We start from the raw sequence: 21933 nt of genomic DNA, 5'->3' as shown, positions 1-21933 counted from the left end.
GTAGCTGCTCCGGGACAGCTGCTGGTACTGCTCCTTACTGGCTGCGGGGACCACGTGGAACCAGATGATAGGGGTGCGCATGGCCTTGCGGAACATGTCCTGTGCTCTGGTGTGGGAAAGAACGGAAGATTCGCAAACTGAGACCCGCAGACTAGCAGATATTATGAGCCTAATTAAGTACACTAATTAAGCAGTAAGAACTGACAGACTGTTGAAACTGAAAAGCAAAATTCTGAGAACCCGTTTATTAATCGAGTTTGCAAGCTCTGATAGAAGCTACTTCTGCAAATATAAAATCCTCATGCCCTAAATGAAAATGGCAAAATTAGCTACCAAAATGATCTACCACTCTTGCTCTCAATTGGAAATCATAAAACAACAGTTTTAAGTATGACAGGGGTATTCTAATTTCGTGTTACTGTAAATCAGAAGCAGTCTTCTCTCTACAATACTCGCCAATACAGTTTGCCAGAGCTATAATTCTTCCTTACAAGTGAGTCATTTGTGTTCTCAAAGAAGTAAAATGATCTTTATAATTATACTTAGACAACTACAGAAAGTGAGTAAGCACTCACTACTGATCAGCAAAGTTCATTCAGGTCTGTGTATGCAAAAACCTCGGAACTTCAGAACCTGCAGGCGGAAGCAGCTGCTGAGTGGTGCCAGGCCTGGATTCTACCCCACTCACCCCAGCAGGGCCCGGATTCTACCCCAGGACCTGCTGGGGTGAGTGAGAGATGGGTGATTCCAGCTGTTAGCAGGGGTGGGATCCCAGGGCACGCGGCAGCCAGCCTGAGAGGCTGCGCTCCTTGGGCCCTAAGTTCTGCTCACACCTGCCTGATTTTATAGAAACTGGCTCTTTTATTTCCTTTTTAATTGAATAAGAGCTTAAGATAGGATAAAGAAGATTTCAGCAAGACAAAACTGTGGCTTAAAGGGGCTTTCTGCTTATGTATACATTGACACATGCAGCAACCTGGAAATCTGGGCTGACAGAAACAGGAAGGAACACACCGGTGGCGTCTCCAACAGGGGAGGAAGCAGCGGCCTGGGCAGGTGCTTTCTACTTCCCCAAGGCTCCATCGTGAGAGGGCACTCTGAGGACAGCCTAAGGGAGTCACTACCAGGAGGTGCATTCAATTCCGAAAAGCCAGATAGGGGTAGAAAACCCTCTCTCCAGTATACAGAAATCACAGACGGGTGGGGGGCCGCCGGGGAAGGCTGCTGCACTTACTCCTCAAATCTTCTATTCCGAAGGTCGCCATCATTAATCCTTACAATGCAGTCATTCTCGTGAAAGAGGTTTTCTTGTTCAGCTTTACCACCTTTCTCCAAGCGTTTTACTAATAACCCCAGGGTTCTGGAACATTAAGAATGCAAACAGTTAAACATATAAAATTGCCACCAAGTACCGGCCCTATGGCTTCAATGCTGGGATTGTCTGCACAGACCCCCTTAGAAAGGGGGGATTAAATCACCATCAGTACACTGTAGAACCACCCCGGCATCAGAGCAGCCTAAATGATGTGTACAAATGGCCCTTCCGATGACCCTAAGGCACTGTTTCGGATTTGTCACTGTCACATTTTGGGAACCATACACATTACAAGTACAACGCTGCAAAGCGCCGGGCTGGCACAGAGGGAGCGGCCAGGGCCAGGAGAGAGCGCACGTGGGGGAAGCCCCGCCAGGCTCCCTGCTGGGCCAGCCAGGACACTGGGGGCTGCCCGGCCTTCCTGTTAATGTAAAGGTAACAAGCCAGAACCAGCCTCATCGCCTTGCAGGACCGAGAAGAACAAAAACTTCAAAAATGGAGGCATCTCCCTGCCCGGCATCTAAGTTTAATAGGACCCAACATTCTGAATTTCTAAACTTGTCAGTTCTCCCAAGTAAGGTTAATGATTTGTTGCCAGTATTTCCACTTGGAGAAAATGAGAGAAAGTCAGTGAGGAGCTGAGAAAATGCCAGTCACCCTCCGCCTCTTCCTATGCATGCAGAAACTCCAGGTGAAAAGAAAGGTTTGAAGGAACTTCTGAGAGACTCGGATAGAGGAAAAAAGTAAAAACTGCTACTGTACTTGCTCTGGAACACAACTTCTTAATTGACAGGGAATTCTATATCTCCTGGGGCAGAGAGTAAAAATTCTTGAAGGACAGAAGCAGTAAGAGTCTTTGCTTCGCTCAGATTGCTATGATGGACTGGGTAGATGGCAGAAATGCTATCTCATGACTACATCCAAAATTCTAGGTGAAATCATTTTGGCACATCTGAAGTTTGGATTTTCTTTTACAATCCTAATTAAGGGACCAAAGCAATGACTAGAAGTAGAACCCTGCATATACAGTGCCTGTTTTCCAACAGAATTACAACATGTAGTATCCTGTGTGTGTGCTTTCCAGTCAAAATATACCAAGCAGATCGTTCCCTCTTTTAAGTGCTGGCAGCAATTGCTGTGTCTATTCTATAGCCACGCGTCGTCTTCCCCTGCTGTGTCCAGGCTCTCTACGACTGCACTGGAGGCTCCTGGAGGAAGGAGAAGCCAATGTGCAGTGCTCACTCCAGAATGCAGTGTGTAGTGCGGTCTAGAAAATGAGGACTAAAAACAAACAAACAAACAAACAAACAAATACGGGCCGGGGATTTAGCTCAGCGGTTCAGTGTCCTGCCTTGCAAGTGCAAGGACCGGAGTTCAATCCCCAGTACCAAAACAACAACAACAAAAAAAAAAAAAAAAAAAAAAAAAAAAAAAGAAGGAAAGAAAGAAAATGAGGACTGAATGAACAAGGCTGGGGCAAAAGAAAAACTCTCATATTTCTAACAAGCCTTTGCAATGCAGAATACAAGTGAGCAGAATTTAGATTCAAGAGCTTTTCTTCCACCAAAAAGAGCATTTTATATAAAGATACCAAAGAGCTGAAATGAAATGAAGCATAAGTCCCATTCCACTTGTTAGTTCACAGTTGATGCTTGTTTCTTTTGTGAATATTTATAGAAAACCATTAAGTTCCCCTTAATGTTTATCATTAAATATAACAAAGAGGCATCATGCTAGGGTCAAGACCACCAACTTGCACGAAAACCAAGTGCAGATGATAAATTGTCTTTTGCAGTTGTGTCAGTTGAGCATTAACATCTCTTAGTGAAGGCGTCTAAAGCTATGAGTGAGTGCTAAGGGGCTGCAGTTTTCACTTACTGCCACGCAGTGCAATTATAACAGCAAAAATTATCTCAACTCAAAGAAACTTGACTGTCTTGGTCCATACTTGGAAGGAAGGCATTAATTACGTCACAATCTCCCAGTGATTCGCCACTGTTTAAGTTTGTTTCCATGTGCAGCTGAACAGTGCCTAGCCAGAGGAATCAAATTATTAAACACGTATGTGTGATGCTGGCAAATGGGAAAGGTTTACATGGGAAATCAAAACGAGGCACAATCACTGATACACCAGAATGCAGAGAAGTCCCCTGGCCATCTGACCTTCAAAGCAGCCAGGAAAAGGGCAGCATTAAGGCAAAGACTCTCCATCACTCTGGTGATTCTAACCTGAGTACACAAGGGTGGGAAGCCACTGCTAAAAGCTACCTCCCACATTGAGGATCCCTCTTTAAAGTGTGCGATTCAGTGCAATAAAAGTATGCCTTACTGTGGGGTGCAGCTGGGGGGACAGCTCATGCCAGTTATCCTAGCACTGGAGAGGCTGAGGCAGGAGGATCACGAGTTCGAGCCCAGCCTGCCCAAGGCAGCAATTAATGAGATCCTGCCTCAAAATAAAAAGGAAAGGAAAGAAGAAAGAAAGAAAAAAGCCCAACCAAGGCACATTTCAGTTTATTAGTTTTTAATTGGACACAGCATAAGAGATTTCTCAATACAGTTACAACATTTTGGCATCTAAAATGACTAGTAATTTGAATGTTTACAAATATCTTAAAATCTTTTGTGCAATGTATAACAGTTCTAGAGACTTCTAGAGAAATAGTTATTGGCTATATTTAATGAAATTTATTTAGCACTTAACTACTACTGGTAATCTGCATAAGTTTGCGAGTTTATTTTCAAGAGACTTTTCCAGTACTTAACAGTTTAAAACAGTACTGCACACCTGCTGCAGCCTCGGCTAATGGAGAGCCGAGGCAGGAAAATCACTTGAGTCCAGGAGTCTGAGACCAGACCTCATTTCTGAATGAATGAATATAGTATAATTTACCTAACTTATCTTCCAGAAAGTTTAGTGCTTCTATTTTAATACTTAGATCTTTAAATCACTTTTAGTTTAGTGCATGGTGAAAGGTAAGGGTCTAGTTTTGATCTTCAGCAGGCTGAAATCCAGTTTTTCAAACACCATTTATTAAAGAGCCTATCTTTCTTCCAATGAGGATGGTTGGCTCCTCTGCCAAAGTTAAGGTAGCAGAGTATGCCTGCTGATGTTTCTGCATCTTTTAATCTATTCCACTGATCCTGGGGTTTCTTTCTTTGCCTGTACCATGATGTTTTTATCACAGTGGCTTTGTAGTATAGTTTCAAGTTGAGAATTGAGATACCCCCCTGTCATACCTCTGTTGCCTAGAGTGGTTTTTGCTATTCTAGATCTCTTCTGGTTTCAAATGAATTTTTGGATTGTTTTCTCAAGTTCTGTGAAATAGACTGTTGGGATTTCAATCAGGATTGCACTGAATCTAAGTAACAGCTTTGGAAATGTGGCCATTTGTACTATATTGATTCTTCCTATCCAGGAACAAGGGATGTCTTTACATTTTTGTATATCTTCAATCTCTTTTTTCAGAGAGTTATAGTTTTCAATGTTGAGGTCTTTTGCTTTGTTCATTAGACTGATTCCTAGATACTTCATTTTTGGGAATGCTACTATGAAAGGAATTGCTTCCCTAATTTCTCTTTCAGTGAGTCTGCTATTTGTGTACAAGAAGGCTACTGATTTTTTAGTGCTGACCTTGTATCCAGCCACGCTACTAAATCTGTCAATTAAGTCTAGAAGTCTTTTGTCAGAGTTTTGGGGGTCTCTATATAGAGTATCACCCTGTCAGCAAATAATGACAGTTTAACTTCTTCCTTTCCTATCTTAATTCTCTTTTCTTTTTCGTGTCTAACTGCTGTGGCTGTTTCCAGAACTATACTGAACAGGAGTGGTGAGAGTGGACATCCTTGTCTTGTTCCTGATTTTAGCTTGAAGATTTTCAGTTTTTGACCATGTAGTATGATGCTGGCTGTTGGTTTTTCATAGACAACCTTTATGAGGTTGAGATAAAGACCATCTGTTCCAATTTTCTATAGGATTTTTATCATGAATGGGTGTTGGATTTTGTCAAATGCTTTTTCTGCATCTAATGAGATGAACATATGGTTTTTGTCCGTGGCTCTGTTAATATAGTGTATTGCATTTATTGATTTACTTATGTTGAACCACCCCTGAATCCCTGAGATAAAGCCGACTTCTAGTAGAACTCTTGAAGACATAGGCAAAGGAAAAGAATTTTATGAACAAAAGCTCAGTAGCATGGGAACTAGCATAAAGAATCAACAACTGGGATCTCATCTTATTAAAAAGATTCTGCACTGTAAGAGAAACCACCAATGGAGCTAAGGGACAACCTACAATGTGGTAAAAAAATTTTACCATCTACTCTCAGACAGATCCAGTAATGAGAATATACAAATAACTTTTAAAAATCAGACACCCCCAAATTAAAAAACCCAATTTGAAAATGGGCATCTGAAATGAAAAGACATTTCTCAAAGAAGAAAAACCAACAAATAAGCATGTGAAAAAATGTTCAACATCACTGGTCATTCAAGATGTAGAAGAAAACAACACTGAGATTCCATCTTGCCCCAGAAAGAATGGCTGCTATCAAGAAATCAACCAATAACATATGTTGGTGGGGTTGAGGGGGAAAAGGAACCCTCTCCACTGTTGGTGGGAGTGCAGACTGGTGCAACCGCTGTGGAAATCAATATGGAGATTCCTCAAAAAACTAGGATGAGGTCCCATTTGACCCAGGTTTTCCTCTGCTAAGCATCTTCCCAAAAGAATTAAAAGAGGGCCGGGGATTTAGCTCAGTGGTTTGGTGGCCTGCCTTGCAAGCATAAGGACCCAAGTTCATTCCCCAGCACCAAAAAAAAAAAAAAAAAAAAAAAAAATAAAAAAAATTAATGATATATGTGCACCCATGTTTATAGCAGCACAGTTTCTAAAAGTTAAAACTTGGAAACAGCCCAACTGCCCATCAGCTGGAGACTGGATAAAGATGTGGTTTTTTTCTATAAAATGGAGCACTACTCAGCCATAAAGAATGAGAAACTAGAGACATTTATAGCTAAATGAATACACATTGAGGCCATGCTCTTCAGTGAAATAAATAGGACACACGTGTGTAAATTTCAAATAGTTTCTCTGGTGTGAGAAACTGAAAGTGCAAATAAGATCAAAACGTATAATTAATAAATGAAATGGGAAGAAGAGGTCTAAAAGAGTGGGGAATTGGGAGGGTTAGGGGAAATGAAAGAAGGGAAAAGAAAATATAAGAAAAGGAAAAAATGGAAACAAAGTCTTTGTAAGCAGAGAGAGGTGAAGGGGCTGGAGGACGGGAATGGGGAAAAAAATAAGAACCAAGATAAGTCATGTAAAGGTACAAGAACCCCATGATGAATGTAACTCTACTGTATACCTAAAATGTATCAATAAAATTAATGAAAAATGGGCCAGGGATTTAGCTCAGTGGTTCCGCCGCCTGCCTCGCAAACTCAAGGACCCAAGTTCAATCCCCGATACCCAAAAAAAACCAAAAAAGTATGATTTAGGCATCTATTCTTATTTTATGTGACTTTTTTTTTTAGATAAATAGGTCAAAAGATTAACATTCATCTAGGTAACAATTATTTCCCCCAGTAATCATTCTAGAACAACGATCCCAAGTGAGAATGACTCTTTCTGAGTAAGTCTTCCTCTATGTCCAAATGCATCAGTCATCCTGAGAAACAATACAAATGCTACTGATGAGTCGCCAGGAAACACAAGGGAAGCTTGTTCGTCAAGGCCTTTCACCCCCTGAGCCTCAGAACCCCCTGGGGCAGGGCAGGGGCTTCACTCCAGTGGGATCAGGAACCCAGGATCAGGCTGAATCCCGGCGAAGTTATCAGCCTGCTGATTTCTAAGTACTTGACCACACTATTAGAATCATTCTTTCAAAAAGAATGAATTAATTCAAGAGTAAAGTGGCACAATCTGCAAAATTATCTCATTTGCTCCACTAGGTGAAAATGATTACAAAAGGAATGAAAATGAATTGATTTGCAAAAAAGAAAAAAAAAACTCTTAAGAAAATTGAGCTGCTAACAGCTAGATTGAGAGGAGAGGAAGCTCTGGAGGGAAATCAAACGGAAGCAGCCGTTACAACGCTGTCCCTTCCAGGAGACTGTGTGGGCACAAGCAGGTGCATTTCCAAACTTGCCACGTTCTATGTAAAGCTTCCTCAGGTGATACCATCAAAAACATATTTTGGAGCATGTTTTGCAAACCTAATGCAGCAACTGGAGTTTGTCCTAAAGTAACAAAGCACCGCGAGGCTGCAGTGTGGTCCTGCAACCCTGCTGTCACAGAGCAGCTGGAGCCGTGCACTTGGAGACCTTTGGTGTCAGCGTGCAGGGAGAGAGATGGAGACGCCGCTCTGGCAGCGACCACCAGAACTCCTTCCGGGGCGACCACTGTCCACCAGAGGGAAGCTCGGCTCACAAAACAAAAAGGGAGGCAGGGGCAGGAGGGGCTGACAGACAGGAGGAAAGAGCCGATGCGTGTGTTACAGGGGCCAGCAGAACCAGGAAGAACCCACTACAGGATCCAGGTGTGCACGACACAGAACCTGTTCCGCCCCCTTGGAAGTCAACGCAAACCCTACATGACTCTGATGCCTTTGGAGCATACAGATTTTTTCCTGCAAATCTACTCCTCTTCACTGTTTGCCATGGCCTTCTCACATTTTAGAGGAAGGGAAAGAAAAGAATTAGGTCCAGCGAGTACCGTCCTACTTTCAAATAATTTTCCTCAAAGAGACAACAACAAAAAATATGCAATCACATATTTCTTTCAATCTTTTGCTCACAGTTTTTGAACAATGTCGGGGGAAGGGGGGGCTGGTGGCACAAAACAAGCCACTGAAATGCTGCATCTACATACATGATTTTGGATGCATAATGAGAAATTTAACTGCTTACATTTTATTAAGGATTGTACCACTACATTTTTACAAGGTTCATTAGCCTAATTATACACTTAATTAACGCAAACTCAGTCACACATGTTAACATATTCAATTCTAAGTATAAATTACAACCAATGATAAAACTGAAAAGAAGTAACAAATGTTTCATCGACAGCCAAATTGGCCGAGTTAGTCTGAGTTTCGCTTTGGTGATAGAAACGCCCATGCCTGCCGCCCAGCTGTGTGGAAGTGACCCAAATCCGCTTCATAAAGGCCGACCCCGGAGAAGCCGTGAAGCAGAGGGAGTGAACGGAACGGATCCCCCACACGACGCTGTCCCCGCCCGCCCTGGTGAGGCCCTGAAACTTCAGGCCGGACTTGGCAGAGAGCCACCAAGCAGCGTTTAAGGGCCTTACGTGAAAATAAAAATTCTGACTTAAAACAAACATTTGGGCTGAGGATGTCGCTCAGAGGTAGAGCCCTTGCTGGCCTGCAAGAGGCCCTGGATGGGATCCCCAAAATTGCAAAAAATAAAAAAACAATTAACAGTAAGTTCTAAGGGATTCAATGAAGTGGGTCAAAAGGGGCCAAGGATTTGGCTCAGTGATTCCACCACCTGCCTCGCAAGCTCAAGGGCCCGAGTTCAACGCCTGGTATCAAAATTTAAAAAAAAGCAAATAAAAGCAGAGACTATCACTACATAAAGGCAGAAACAGCAGACTGCATCCTATTTGAAGAAATATGATTTATCTAAATGTAAACTATAACTTTTCTCTTTAAACAAGTGAACATATATAGCCCTTTAACAAACGAGCCTTTAGCTTAGAAGGCACAACTGAATACTTTATCACAAAAGGCTATTGATCCAGTAAGTAAAGTTAAATTGTGATTTTTTTTTTTTTTTTTGGTTTTAGTTTTGGAAAAGTAATTAAAGTACAGGGGGAAGGGAAGTGCAGGCCTGTAATACTAGCACTTAGGAGGCGGAAGCAGGAGGGTCAAGTTAGACTGCACAGCAAATTCAAGGAAAGTGACGCGGTGAGCTAGCTAGTGAGACCCAGTTTCAACAAATAAAAGAAAGGAAACTAAAATTGAGTGTAATTCTTCACTAATATATATTCCGAGACAACAGGAATACCAAGCAATCGGAAAGAGAATTTCAGGGCGCAGACGCATAACAGAATATAAATGGAAGACAAAGATGGGTTCTCACGACTGGATCCTTCTCACCTGCAGGCACCGCCAGCATCTTGTCAAATGCTTTACGCACATTTCTTAGGAAGCCACACAGAGGTCCCCAGTGCAGTCCCGCAGAGGGAGAGACAGGAGAGCAGCAGGTCACAAGTACACACCAGTCCTCCAGAACGCCTCCTAACAACCCCACCGCAGGGCAGGCTCCCGTTACACAGTCAGAAGGGTGGTTCCCCTGACACACAGAGGGAGTGCAGAACTCCTAACTAGAGGTTTCGGGAAGATAACGCATTGTCTGCTTTGGAAGTGTCAGAGAGCGGAAATGACAAAGCACGCATCAGCTGAGCTAAGGGTTATAACTAACAGTAATTAGAACAATGGAAAGTCTTAGTAGATGAGTCATGGTTAGATTTCCTGAATTAGATGTGTCTCTTAAGACTTTCCAAAGGTGTCTAACTACTCTTGGTTTTTTCCTGAGGTACTAGAGAATGAACCCAGGGCCTTCTTCTGAGATACATCCCCATCCTTTTTAAAAATGTTAGGCACTATCTTCCTAAGTAGCTAAGTTGCCCAGGCTGGGTTCAAACTTGAGATCCCCCTGCCTCAGCCTCCCATACTGCTCGGATTACAGTGTGTACCACTACACCCTGCTTGCCTTCTACTCTTGCAGAAAGAGAACATTAAACTTGAGAGAAGAATTGTTCAATATATGCAGAAAACAAACATTTATTTGTTGGTGACTTTCTATATTAATCCTAATTAAGCTATACTCAAGGCTAGTGATTTATATGGAATATATACTTATAAAATACAAAGAGTAATGCAGATGAAACACATTTTTAATAGAGTCATTTTTATTTCAACACAAAAACCCTAAATGTAAAATATTCTCTTAGTTATGTGGGTGTTTGTTTGTTTAGCATTCATAGAATTTACAGACAATAATATATATATAATGTAAATAATTCTAGAAGGGAAAAGTCACTAAAAAAAACTTCAGTACAGCAGTTAAAGCTTTTCCTAAAAGTGTTGACAATTCACCTGATACTCTGAATATTAACCTGAAGATAAATGCTTAGAAATATTCAAGATCAAAATAAAAATTGGGGCCTGGGGATTTAGCTCAGTGGTTCCAGCACCTGCCTCGCAAGCACAAGGTCCAGAGTTCATCCCTGGTACCAAATAAACAAGTCTGCCCCACCAAATGGGGAAATGCAGATGTTATTATGGGCTGGAGAGTTAGCTCAGTGGTGCCGTCGCCTGCCTTGTAAGTGCAAGGTCCCAAGCTCGATCCCCAGTACCAACGAATCAATCAATCAATAAATACATAAAATAAAAATTGGGCAAATCAAATGACATATTAAAAAAAGATAGTGACTAATAAGAAGATCTTGCCCAGCATAAGCCAGTAGCAGAAAGCCAGAAACACACTAAGTAAGACCCACAAAGGTACACTCAAATGCATGTACACACACACACCACAACCTTACCAGGACCTGCTTTCCCAGCTCCTATATGTGAGTCAGACTCTTCCTGAAGTCTTTCTATGACTGAGGATCAGGTATTAGGAAGGAGAGTCACCTAACTACATTTCATTCATTGGAACATGATGGACGGGTTCTTTGTTCGTTCTGTTTTCCCTTGTCCCGGGTATTCCTGAGCACTAGGGCGTGTGCCCTTGGAGAAAGTACCTCGTTACAACAAAAGGGTCTGTCTTAGCAGCAAGTGAAAGTGGAAAAGCGGCAGACTTTTGCCCCCACATATAAACCGGAAAGCCCATGCTGTCAGACGAGCTTATTTGTTTAGTTCTCTATGACAACAGGTAGCAGAAGATGGTCCTTGAGTCAAATCCGGCCAGCCAGTGTTCTGTAGGTGAAGTTCATTGGTGCACAGTCACCCCCAGACACTGGGGTTTTGCTAATGGCTGCTTCCATTCCACAGTATACGTAGGTACCAAGGAGGAGCATGCCAACACTGATCTGGACTGTCCCCAGTGCCAGAAAGAGAAACTAGGAGATGCTAAGTCTTTTTTTAAAAACTTGCATAAATAACTAACAAACATCTAATTATTTACATAAGAAAATGTGAAAGAAATTTTAAAGCCCTGCAGTTTGAAGATGCATGTGTAGAAATGGGAAATGTCCTTCACAGTAAAGATCCAAAGAAATGGGGCTTACAAAGAATACATTTTAGTGATAGTTGTTTCCAGAGGGGAGTTAGACTGTGGAGTCCAAGTGTGAATAATAAAGTCTCTCCAGTGCTATCTGCCCATACACTCTGTCCAAATACTCTCATCGTCCTGCCCACCAAGTCATGCACTCTGTGCAGCACACTCAGTCCTTTCATACATTCCCTTCCTCGAATAATTCTACTGCCAGATCGGTGTCACCAGGATAGGTCCTGGATGTCCTTCCAAGAATAGGTCAGTTTCAATTGCTTCCCCCGAGGGCCTGATAAGTGGCCAACACTCAAGTCCCTCTTCCTCTAACTCCCTTGGCAGGTGGCATGTGTCTTTTTATATACTTACTTCTTAAGTCCCTTAAAACCAAAAACAGTATCTCGTAGGGACAGCCCCTACTTCAGCAAATAATTTTGCAACTTCATTTTTACAGATGTGACATTATTTCATAAACCTATGTATTTCTACATAGTTCGAGGTCTCAGGGAAATTCACAAAACACCTTCCAGGCCAGGATATGTCACTGCTGTTTTATTTTTCATCTAGTAGTGCCATCGCTGATACGACTAACCACGAGTTCATGTGTTTCTTTACTAAGCTTTGCTAAGCAACACCTAAGTGTCCTATGACCCAATGTCTGTGGTTCGGTTCTAGAAATATAAAACTAAAATAGAGCTTTTCTGCTAAAGAAAGTCACAGTTATTTGTGATTATGTTTCTGAAGGTAGTAGCATTTGTGATTTACGTAAGGATGGCAGTTTGCCATTTAAATTAGAGTAAAAGGAAAGGACAGGTGTGAAGGGAAAGGTGACTTCAAGTAATGAAACCGAATAGGGAGTTTAGGATGGGCATTAGGTAACGATTTCTGATGACCGCTGAAGAAAAAACAGCACCCACGGGAAGGTAATACACCCTCTCTTCTCTTTGTCTCCAGGTCTAGGAATCAGAAGTAGTAAACCAAGGGAGGACTGAGAGATGAGCTAATTATCTTTAAGGAACAATACTCAACATACTCCAGAAAAGAAAGAGCCTTTCAAAAGCAGGCCTGGCAAGATCCTTATTTAGAAAAACTCGATTACACATCAGGCCATAATAACAGCTAAATGACTTCAAATTTTTCTCTTAACAGTGGCTTCACAAAGTAAACTATTATTTTCCCTAATTGCATGTGACACTGGAGGTGATCTGGAAGGGGTTCCAGAACTCTACAATCTATTATTCTCATTCTGAATCGTACCTTAGACTCTGACTTTGCAAATCAAAATGAGAAACCAATATCGATGTATCTGTCACTTTTATAAAGATTAAGCATTCAGGAAGGGTTATTCAATTAGTTGTCTCAAAAACTGAGAAGGCCCAAGGATGTGGAATTCTGTACCACAGAAGTTATTCTTGGACATTTCAACACACACACCATGAATATGGATTCTGCTATGCCCACTGGATATAAGTGCAATTTCTTCACAGGTTCCACTAGCTCCTCCTTCCTTTCTGCTGTACCATGTGGCTTAATTCGCCCTCGCAGCCCCTGTGGAGTGGACTCTGCTCCCTTGGCAAACTCTTGTCACACTGAAAATGATCTTCTGCAGCAAGCAGCCACGGCTGCCTAATTCAGACAATTCTTCCTCTGTCTGCCATGGGCTGCCTGCTATGGGACCTTCCCTGCATTGACCACAATTGGAACGTGTGGTTTCCACAGCACAGAGCCCAGAAGACTGCGCCCTGCTTCTCCTGTTTCTTAGCACCTAACGGGAATTAGCACACAGGTAACGCCTGGAAAGGCTTCCGACCTAACCAAAACCCATTCTGAAGCATCTCTGGGTGTCTCTGAGTCTGCATCCCTCTCTCAGTGCACACCTGACTCCAAAGACTCCCGACTACCCAGCCCTCAGCGAAGCTCAGCAATGAGCCAAAACAAAATGTTTCTGAAAGTTCCACATGAAAATTGGTGATGCTTAAATGGGGCTTATAAAGAATCTGTTTTTAAGACAGTGTCTTTGTGCTTTATGGAGGAAAGTAGTTGAATAAAACTTTCTTCGTCAAGTGCCAAATTGATAGGATTTTAAGAAGACTCAAAAGATAAAAAATAAAAGACTCAACTACAAAACCACTTGTAGTTCTGCAAAAGGGTATTTGTCTGCTTGGCTCTGTTCGGGGCGTCAAAACTCAGTGTCATGATAACCAGCAAGTGAGGCGGGCTCTGAAAAGTCTGCCTTCGCATCGATCTCTCTCACAGCTTTATTTCTCTATCTCAGTCCCCTGAGGTTTTTCATCTGCTTATTTCATCCTAATATCTTCTCACTCGGAGGTGGGAAATGTATGATAATAACAGGAAATAATGTGCTTTTAACTGAAATGCTGGCTCAGAGCTGCTGCAAGCACACTGACGTCTGTTTCGTGATGAGTTAGGGCCCGCCGGCAATGTAAAGCGCATCAATATCGAGGCGCTGTAACCCATGCATTTTATCTTCTCAGCTTTTTCTGCCTCTATTTAGGAAAGAATTCAGGAAAAGTTTAACTTTTGAGATAACTTTACATTTTTCAAGGAAATGGCAAGAATCGTTTTGAAAAATAATGTTTAACTGAAAGTCCTTTGCAGAAATTTTAAAGCTTCTCCAGAATGTAAAAGTGAAGAAGAAAAGGAAACAAATGAAAGCAGCACACCGCTGTGAATGTCACCACCACAGGTCCCAGGTGAGGGGCTGCGGGTGTGGCTCGGCAGGAGAGCAATTCCCAGCATGCACAAGGCTCTGGGTGCCACTCTCAGAACCCGAGTGAAAAAACGTTCAGGGTTAATTTCATGTCTCGGAGTAAAGTGCTAAGTTTTCCGTCAGACTGCAGCAGAGTTCTGAGTACAGCAAAATTCCAGCTTGGGGCTGTCCAGAAGCTAAGCACTTTACCAAAAGGGAGAGACCCGGCTGACCAGTGCATGGGTACTTACAGCGAAACAAACACAATACAGACTTAATCCTATTTTATTCTCCACCTGTATGTTACAACATACTAGATGTGTGTGACTCCCTGCGGCAGTCTTAACTATGCTCTGTTTTCAGTCCTGACTCCTGCTTCTCAGTTGCTGGGTTAAGTTCTTGGGCACTGTTCTAAGGTCAGGTCTACGTTTTCAGTCACCAGTTTAGGAATGGTCCTAGTCTGGGGTCTCCCTCACTGGTCTAAGGCTCTTTTCCAACTTCTTCCAATCTCTTCCTATGCAAACAAAGTCTACATTTTTTTTTAAATGTGGTAACAATGAAACAACTAAGTTCAAACTTAAGATGCCAGAGAGTTCATAACTCCCTGGTGGGTAAACGAGAGAGGGTGCGATGAAACCTCAATGATACACTGAAAGCTGCGTTTGCACCAGAAGGAAGCAACACCACGCTCCACTTGTCCCCGACAGTTGTCCCAGGCATCGGTGCCAAAATCAACCCATGCTATTGGATTATATTGAAAGCAAAGAAACCGCAGTAGTTCTTTTGCTGACAAAAGGGTGCAGAATCAGGCAAACTCATACAATATTTTTTCAAGGAAGTGTTTCCTACAGCAGTGGGGATGGACTACGAATGAACAGCCCAACGCTTTGGCAGTCTCAGAAACTGGAGAGCAGAGCAAAGGACCCATGAGCCACGTGGAAGGAAGGAACCTTTAGCTCACTGAATTTTCTAAACTTCAAATTCAAAGATTTTTTAGAAATCGTCATTCTTGTGTCAAACTGGAGAACTCAATAATGACAAAGGTGAGTTTAAATCACCACGTAAATGACTCGGGTCACTTCTGCTGCATGAGTTTTTCTAGATGGTCACACTAAGGTCTCCCTGACTCTTCAATTCTGAGGCAAGTCCTGACTCTGAAGGCAAAGGTTCACTCAGATGTAATGAACAATAAACTCATCGGGACAATTTCAATGCAGGATTTCTCCCTGCGCCTGAACACGCTCTCTTCATTAGGCTAAGTGCTTTCTGTGATTGGGATGTGTACTAGGAATGAAGTTGCAGTTGCCCCCAAGTGAAAATGTGTTCCATTAAGCATAGGCTCAATCACCACCACTCTACATCTGAGCATAAATGAATATAAAACATTCCACATTATGATTCAATTAAAAACCTCCAAGATTCGAAGATACGTTACCTGCCGCCTCGAGCACTGAAAGGCACTACATGGATTCCCAGAGGCCCTCCATCGTTGGAGACTTGTACGAGCTTTACCATATCACTGTGAGACAACGATGAATGAGGGAGCATGAACATGTACTGTAAACAAACCGAAATCCACAAAACAAAGACCGCCACGACACACACACACACACACACACACACACACACGACAAACAACAGGAGAGAACAAAACAAAAATCCCACTGAGCACACACGCGTATGCATACATATTCGGAAATAAATGCACAGTGTTGAAGGCAACATCAAACGCTACATACCTGAACACTAGTCTGATGGCATGGAGGGAGAGCAATCGTCAGAATTAACTGCGTTAACAATGACACAGACCATTTCCCTCGGACCATATGTGGGTGCAATATGGGTTGGTGCTTTCCAAGCCAACCCTCTAGGCCTCTGCTTTGAATGGTCACCCCGGCATCTCATTTGAGGACTCTGAAGACTAGCCAAGTGACAGCATTACAGCGACACCACACTGGATAACTTAGTAAGTGCTCTAATGTATGTCACTTCACTGATCCCTCTGATAAAGTAATGAGATCAACGTTTTCACCCCAAGGGTGATTTCCACTGTCCTTGCTGCTCATTCTTCCATGATGACGCAAAGTCACCGCTTTCTTAACTGCCATGAGAGCACTGGAACCGTGGGCTATAAAAGGTACTGATACACTGTGAACGTCTCCTGAATCACTTGCTTGTGAACTAAGAATGGTGTGACTAAAATAAATTTAGTTCCTTCAACGTTCTTTCTAAAAAACTGTAGTGTGTCAAGCAGTTTTAAAAAGAAATACCCTAAGTGCTGGTTGGGGCATGTCGAGACATTATCTGATTCTACAGCCTGCTTGATCTCACTAAAAATGCACTTAGAGCTCTCCCTTGGAGGATCAGGAGAAGACAAAACGAAGTATGGAAATGTTGATAAACTTCATCCAACATCCCAAACTTTTGCCAATATCAAAGAAAGATCTGGAAAGTCTGCTCTCCCTGCTCTAAGCTATCAAAGGAAGAGGTGTTAAGAGCATCTTCCATTTCAAACATGTTAATATTTAAGGTAATTGGAAAGCTTTGATAACATTGAAAATATTTTATTTGTCCTTATATTCAAAATCATGTTCAAGGTCCTTCATGTATGACCTCTACTTTTTCATTAAGTATCTTGAAAGAATGTTTCTTCAACCAAAAAGCATCTATGCTACAATGCTCAATGTTTACATGATCCAACTCGTCTTTCAATTAAGTATATCATGATTTTCTTTAATGTGGCAAAAGTGAAAAACAAACAAATGACCAAAATAATCGACAGACAAAACAGTCTAACAACACTTACAGTGTTTACAGTACCATTAACAGGATGGACAATTTCAATCAAATACTATTTGATATTCTAACTTAATAGTATTTGCCAAAGCATGAAACTCGGGACAGGTACATGTGAGTATCCATGCAGTGCTGCTGAGATTACAGAGTTCACTGAGCAGATGAGAGAAGCACTGTAGAAGATCAAATGAGTGCAAGGCGAGCTTTCTAACTAAACACAAACATTCCTCATGCCAAATGCTTTCGGGACACCTGTTGCAATTAACAATGCTACATGACTATTACAATTCTAGTTACAACCATTGCAAACTTACTCCAGGGAAAAGCTGATTCCACTCTCCAAGCCAGTGTCCGCATGGCCCACGGGCTCCACTCGGCTGCTGTCTTCCGCCCCATCCTCCTCCTAGAGGCCAGAAGAGACACAAGGGGAAGAGCGGGCTGTGAGCTGTGTTTCTGCGGTGGGAAAGGAAGCTGATGCGGAGGCCGATGGGCATTATGTCCCAGTGAACCAGGTCGTTCTCCAGGGAGGACCTTGGATGTGAACACCAGTTCGCAAATGTGCAAGGGTGAATGGAATATATGCCTGGAGGTGAACCAGATGCTACAGAGAAGGAAAGGATACTGAGCTTTACTGTATGCCAGTTTTCTTCACTCATTATTTTAATTTCTTTGAATGTGTGTTTTACGAAGTGAGTGTGTAAGATACTGGGGACATATGTCTAAAAATGTCTACAAATCAAAACAGCCAAGACCATTATAGCCATGGCCACTAGTGAAACTGAGAAAGGCATCACCCTGGGAGATTTCACAGTCAGCCTAACCGATGGATCAGTGGAGTTGTCTGGAGCTACCTAAAAGGCATTGAAGGCGTTAGCCACAAAGTATCGCTTCTATCTTTATCTGTCAAGCACAAAGAAAAACGCAAAACAGCAATGACAAAGGTACTGCGCATCCAATGTGTTACACTGGGTAAGCATGAAAAAGGTACAAATGGAATAAGAAATAAATGATGCCCACTCAAGAATATTCCTTCATTTATAATCTTGCCACCCTCTCTGTCTCCAGGAGCTCACTACCACTTACTTAAGTGCTACCTAAATGGCTTTCCAAGACCGCGTGAATAACGATAAACAGGCCTAACTGATATCAATGTTCTGTTAACCAATCAGGGTATTCAGAAAAGACTCAGATTCTCCGAATACAATGGCAGAGAGGCCCGTGTAATTTGCCTTTCGATCCCCTGCGTCTGGCACCTATTGAGCACTCTGTAAATATTTTGCTAATTAAAGCAAAATCACCCGTAGGAATCTCTGGGGATGTCACAAAGCAAGGCAGTAAAATTTACTTAATCTGTCTCTGGAAGTCTCCATGTATAATTTATATATACACACAATTTGCCAGGTTTCTTTTTTCTTTTTAACTTTAGAATTTTGACATCAGTGGTGTTACTGTGAACTCATTAAACTCCCTATGTCAGGAAAGAAAATCAATCACTGGAAAAAATTTTTCTATTTTTACTCCTGTATCTGACAGGCTCACGGAGACATCAATCAACAGAATGATAAGCAAGAACCATAGGTTCAAGATGCAAGGACAAGCAACATATGAAACCAGAAGGCCCAAGGGGGCAGAGCACCCCGCGCCTGCGGGCATTTCGGCTGAGCGCCGGGCAGTCGGCCTGCCCCGGAGCCGCTCACCCTGGATGGGGGCGCTGCACGGAGCCAGCCTCGCCCAGGTCGGATGAGCCCGTGTTTGAGAGGCTCTGGTGCATCCTCTCAGCCATCGATCTCTCTTAGGCGGCACATAATACATCTCAAACGTTAACAGCATCTTGAACCTGCCCGAGAAGGGCACCACGAATGTAAACACCTACTCCCGGAGGAGGCTTTTTCCCCCCGGGGCCAGGGAGGGGAGGGGAGCAAACGCCAGTGTTTACAAACCTGACTGAGACAGGAAGAACTGTACATGAGAGAGATTCTGCTTCAGGATTAAGGACTGAGCCCTCCGGAGGGGCACCAAGAACCATGTCCCGCGGAGAGCCCTATGCTGTACTGTGGAACAGCCACACAAATGAACGCCCCTCCGCCGGGGAATAGCGGGACAGGGAGTTCACACACGCACCCCTCCCGCTGCAGCCCAGGGAACCCCGGACGGTACTTCAGGGTGCTGCACAGGGGCACCATCTGGGGAGCTGTTTGGGGCACAGGGCTCCCAGCCCAGGCTGAGGTGCAGTTACTGTGGGAGGCACAAGTTAGAATTTCTCAACTTCTGGAAGTGTCAGCGCAGATAGGCTTTGGTTTTGTGTCTGGTGCTTTTTTAAAAGCTGTGACGAAACATAGTAACTTTTTTTTTTTTTTTTGAAACAGGGTCTCACCTTGTAGTTGAGACTGACCTGAACTCACTATGTAGCCCAGGTTGGTCTCGAACTCACAGTGATCCTCCTGCCTCAGCCTCCCGAGTGTAGGATTACAGGCGTGCACCACTATCGCCCGGTGAAACAGTTACTTTTAGTACGAGTAGTAAGATAGATTCCATGATAGCATCATAAATCATGCTCAGTTACTATGTATAAGGATTACAGGCGTGCACCACCATCGCCCGGTGAAACAGTTACTTTTAGTACGAGTAGTAAGATAGATTCCATGATAGCATCATAAATCATGCTCAGTTACTATGTATGTCAAATCAACATGTAAGGGCTATTATGTTGGTCTTGATGGTGTTAAATTCCTCATGACCCAATTTTTTTTCTTTTCCCTTTCTCCATTTTATTGCAGAGTATAGAAGTTAAGAATATGGTTTCAACAGTTAAAATGAGAAAAATTAAAACAAGGAAATGAAAGTTAAAAATACCTGAATGTGAACAGCCATTCTAGTGTGTCTGTTGTAGCCCTCAGTTTGTTATATACCCCTTCTACATCATAGCCTTCTGTAAAACAGAGAAAGTAAGAACAAATTCTTCTCAGGACTAAAAAGAAGACTATGTAAGATAATCCATCTCCCCAGTATGGCATGACGCCCAATACACAGTAACTGCTAAACAAACAGCAATTTATACATGCTATCAAAAGCCAAAATAATAACTAGTAAGCTCCTGCTTGGTAAATATTTTAGGGTAATTATACACAAACATAAGACATTTTAGTGCACATTTATCCATTCATGCTCCATGTGCCTTGCAAAACAATCAAATATAAACATATTGTATACTTGACTAAATTTAAAAATTATCTACAGTTGAGAAACCTGTATAACAACTAATATTTATTGTGCTTTGCAGCATAAAGTATTTTCATTATAAAATGTCTTTGGGAAGAAAACAAGTCAAGAAAAAGATAAACTACCAACTGCTACAATCAAGTGAGTGGCAAAAGGAGAAACAGGATGGGTTGGTTCACAGTGAAGGAAATTTTCAAAGAGAAAGTAAAAGTCAACAACTGGAAAGCACCTTACAGATACAATCACTATGCATCATTTAAAAAGCACGTTAATAATAAAGGCTCTGTGCAGTGTCCTGGTGTCAGCCTCCCTGAAAATGCACAAGACAGATTGCTGAGCTCAGCTACCTTACTCAGAGCACCTTCCCTATACACGGGAGTTTCCCAGCAAACTTCTCACCAGCGGCACGATGGGGCCAGAGATCCCTGGCACACACAGCAGAACCCTAGGCATAGGGAATGCAAATCTTGTAAACGAACAGCTAAACCAACTACTTATCACCACAGAGGCAGACACTGCATCTCTACCGCAAAACCCCCTTGAAACAAGGGCTCTCGGTTCTCGCATCACAGAAAAATGTAAGCGGGCCACAGCGAGTCGTCGCCCACCAGATTTAACTGAAGACCTGACAAATAACAACATCTGGATGATTATTAGCGCATCATTAATAAATGCTCTATGACAACAATGCCTGAAATGGTAACGCTAAATTCTATTAGACAAGAGTCACTCCTTCGATATAGAGAAAAAATGATTTTCTTTTGCATAGAATTACATTGCCCCACAAAATAAATCAAGCGTGAATGATCAAGTGTGAAAGGTCTTTTTGTAGGGGGAGAGGGACACAAGGTCTCGCTGCGTAATTCAGGCTGGTCTTGAACTCACTATGTAGCCCAGCCTGGCCTGGAACTCACAGCAATCCTCCTGCCCCAGCCTCCTGAGTGTTTAGATTATAGGTATGTGCCACCAGGCCCACCAAAGGACAGTTTCTTACAAAGCTCTTTTGGGGTGAGCTCCAAGGAAAGTCACAGAATGTGGGTAGACCAACACCTCAAGGAAGCAGAAACTAATTTAGGCTGGAGTTTAAGGATGGTGGAATCAGAGAAGCCATCTCCACAAGAAAAACGCAAATTAACAGGGGTCGGGGATTTAGCTCAGTGGTGCTGCCACCTGCCTCGTAAGTGCAAGGACCAGAGTTCGATCCCCAGTGCCCCCCCCAAAATTAACAAATGCTCTGATAATTTTAAATATTTCATAAATAATAGACATTTAACAGCTCTAACAAAGAACTGTAGGGTAGAAATTAAAGATACACATCAAGAAAACAAAATATGTTTAAAAAGCCAAAAAAAATTTAAGTTCAAGGAGAAAAAAGTTCAGGAGAAGTTCAGAGCACCTGCTTGGTTATTCAGTGTGCGAGTCTTATGCAGCCTTGCAATGCGAAGTTTTACTTTTTAATTGGTGACAGAAATTAAGTCCATGCCTCTCGTGAACTAAGCACACTCTGCACCCTGGGCACCCCACAGCCTGAACTTGAGCTTTTGCTGCAGCAGCATTAGGACCAGCCAGGCACTCCATATTTTAGTTCTGCTTTTTCTCCTTATATAAATAGCTGATCACATGTGAAGGTGGGCATTCTGAATCTCCCCTC

The 21933-nt window shown here is 42.5% G+C and overlaps 1 protein-coding gene across 1 annotated transcript in view; it reads right to left on the bottom strand.

Annotated features, from left to right (window-relative positions):
* Pard3 (par-3 family cell polarity regulator) overlaps positions 1-21933 on the bottom strand; it is a 558608-nt gene that overhangs the window by 252606 nt on the left and 284069 nt on the right. The window contains 4 exon segments of the mRNA XM_033765663.1: positions 1-106; positions 1235-1360; positions 15703-15786; positions 17378-17466. The exon segment at positions 1-106 is cut by the window's left edge and continues 45 nt beyond it. Of these exon segments, the coding sequence (XP_033621554.1) occupies positions 1-106; positions 1235-1360; positions 15703-15786; positions 17378-17466 (405 nt within the window).

The sequence above is a fragment of the Fukomys damarensis genome, unplaced genomic scaffold, assembly GCF_012274545.1.
Source record: "Fukomys damarensis isolate Sample0158 unplaced genomic scaffold, DMR_v1.0_HiC HiC_scaffold_19, whole genome shotgun sequence".
Classification (NCBI taxonomy): domain Eukaryota; kingdom Metazoa; phylum Chordata; class Mammalia; order Rodentia; family Bathyergidae; genus Fukomys; species Fukomys damarensis.
Note: the sequence above shows the minus strand (reverse complement) of the source record. Positions and strands in the feature narration are given on the sequence as shown.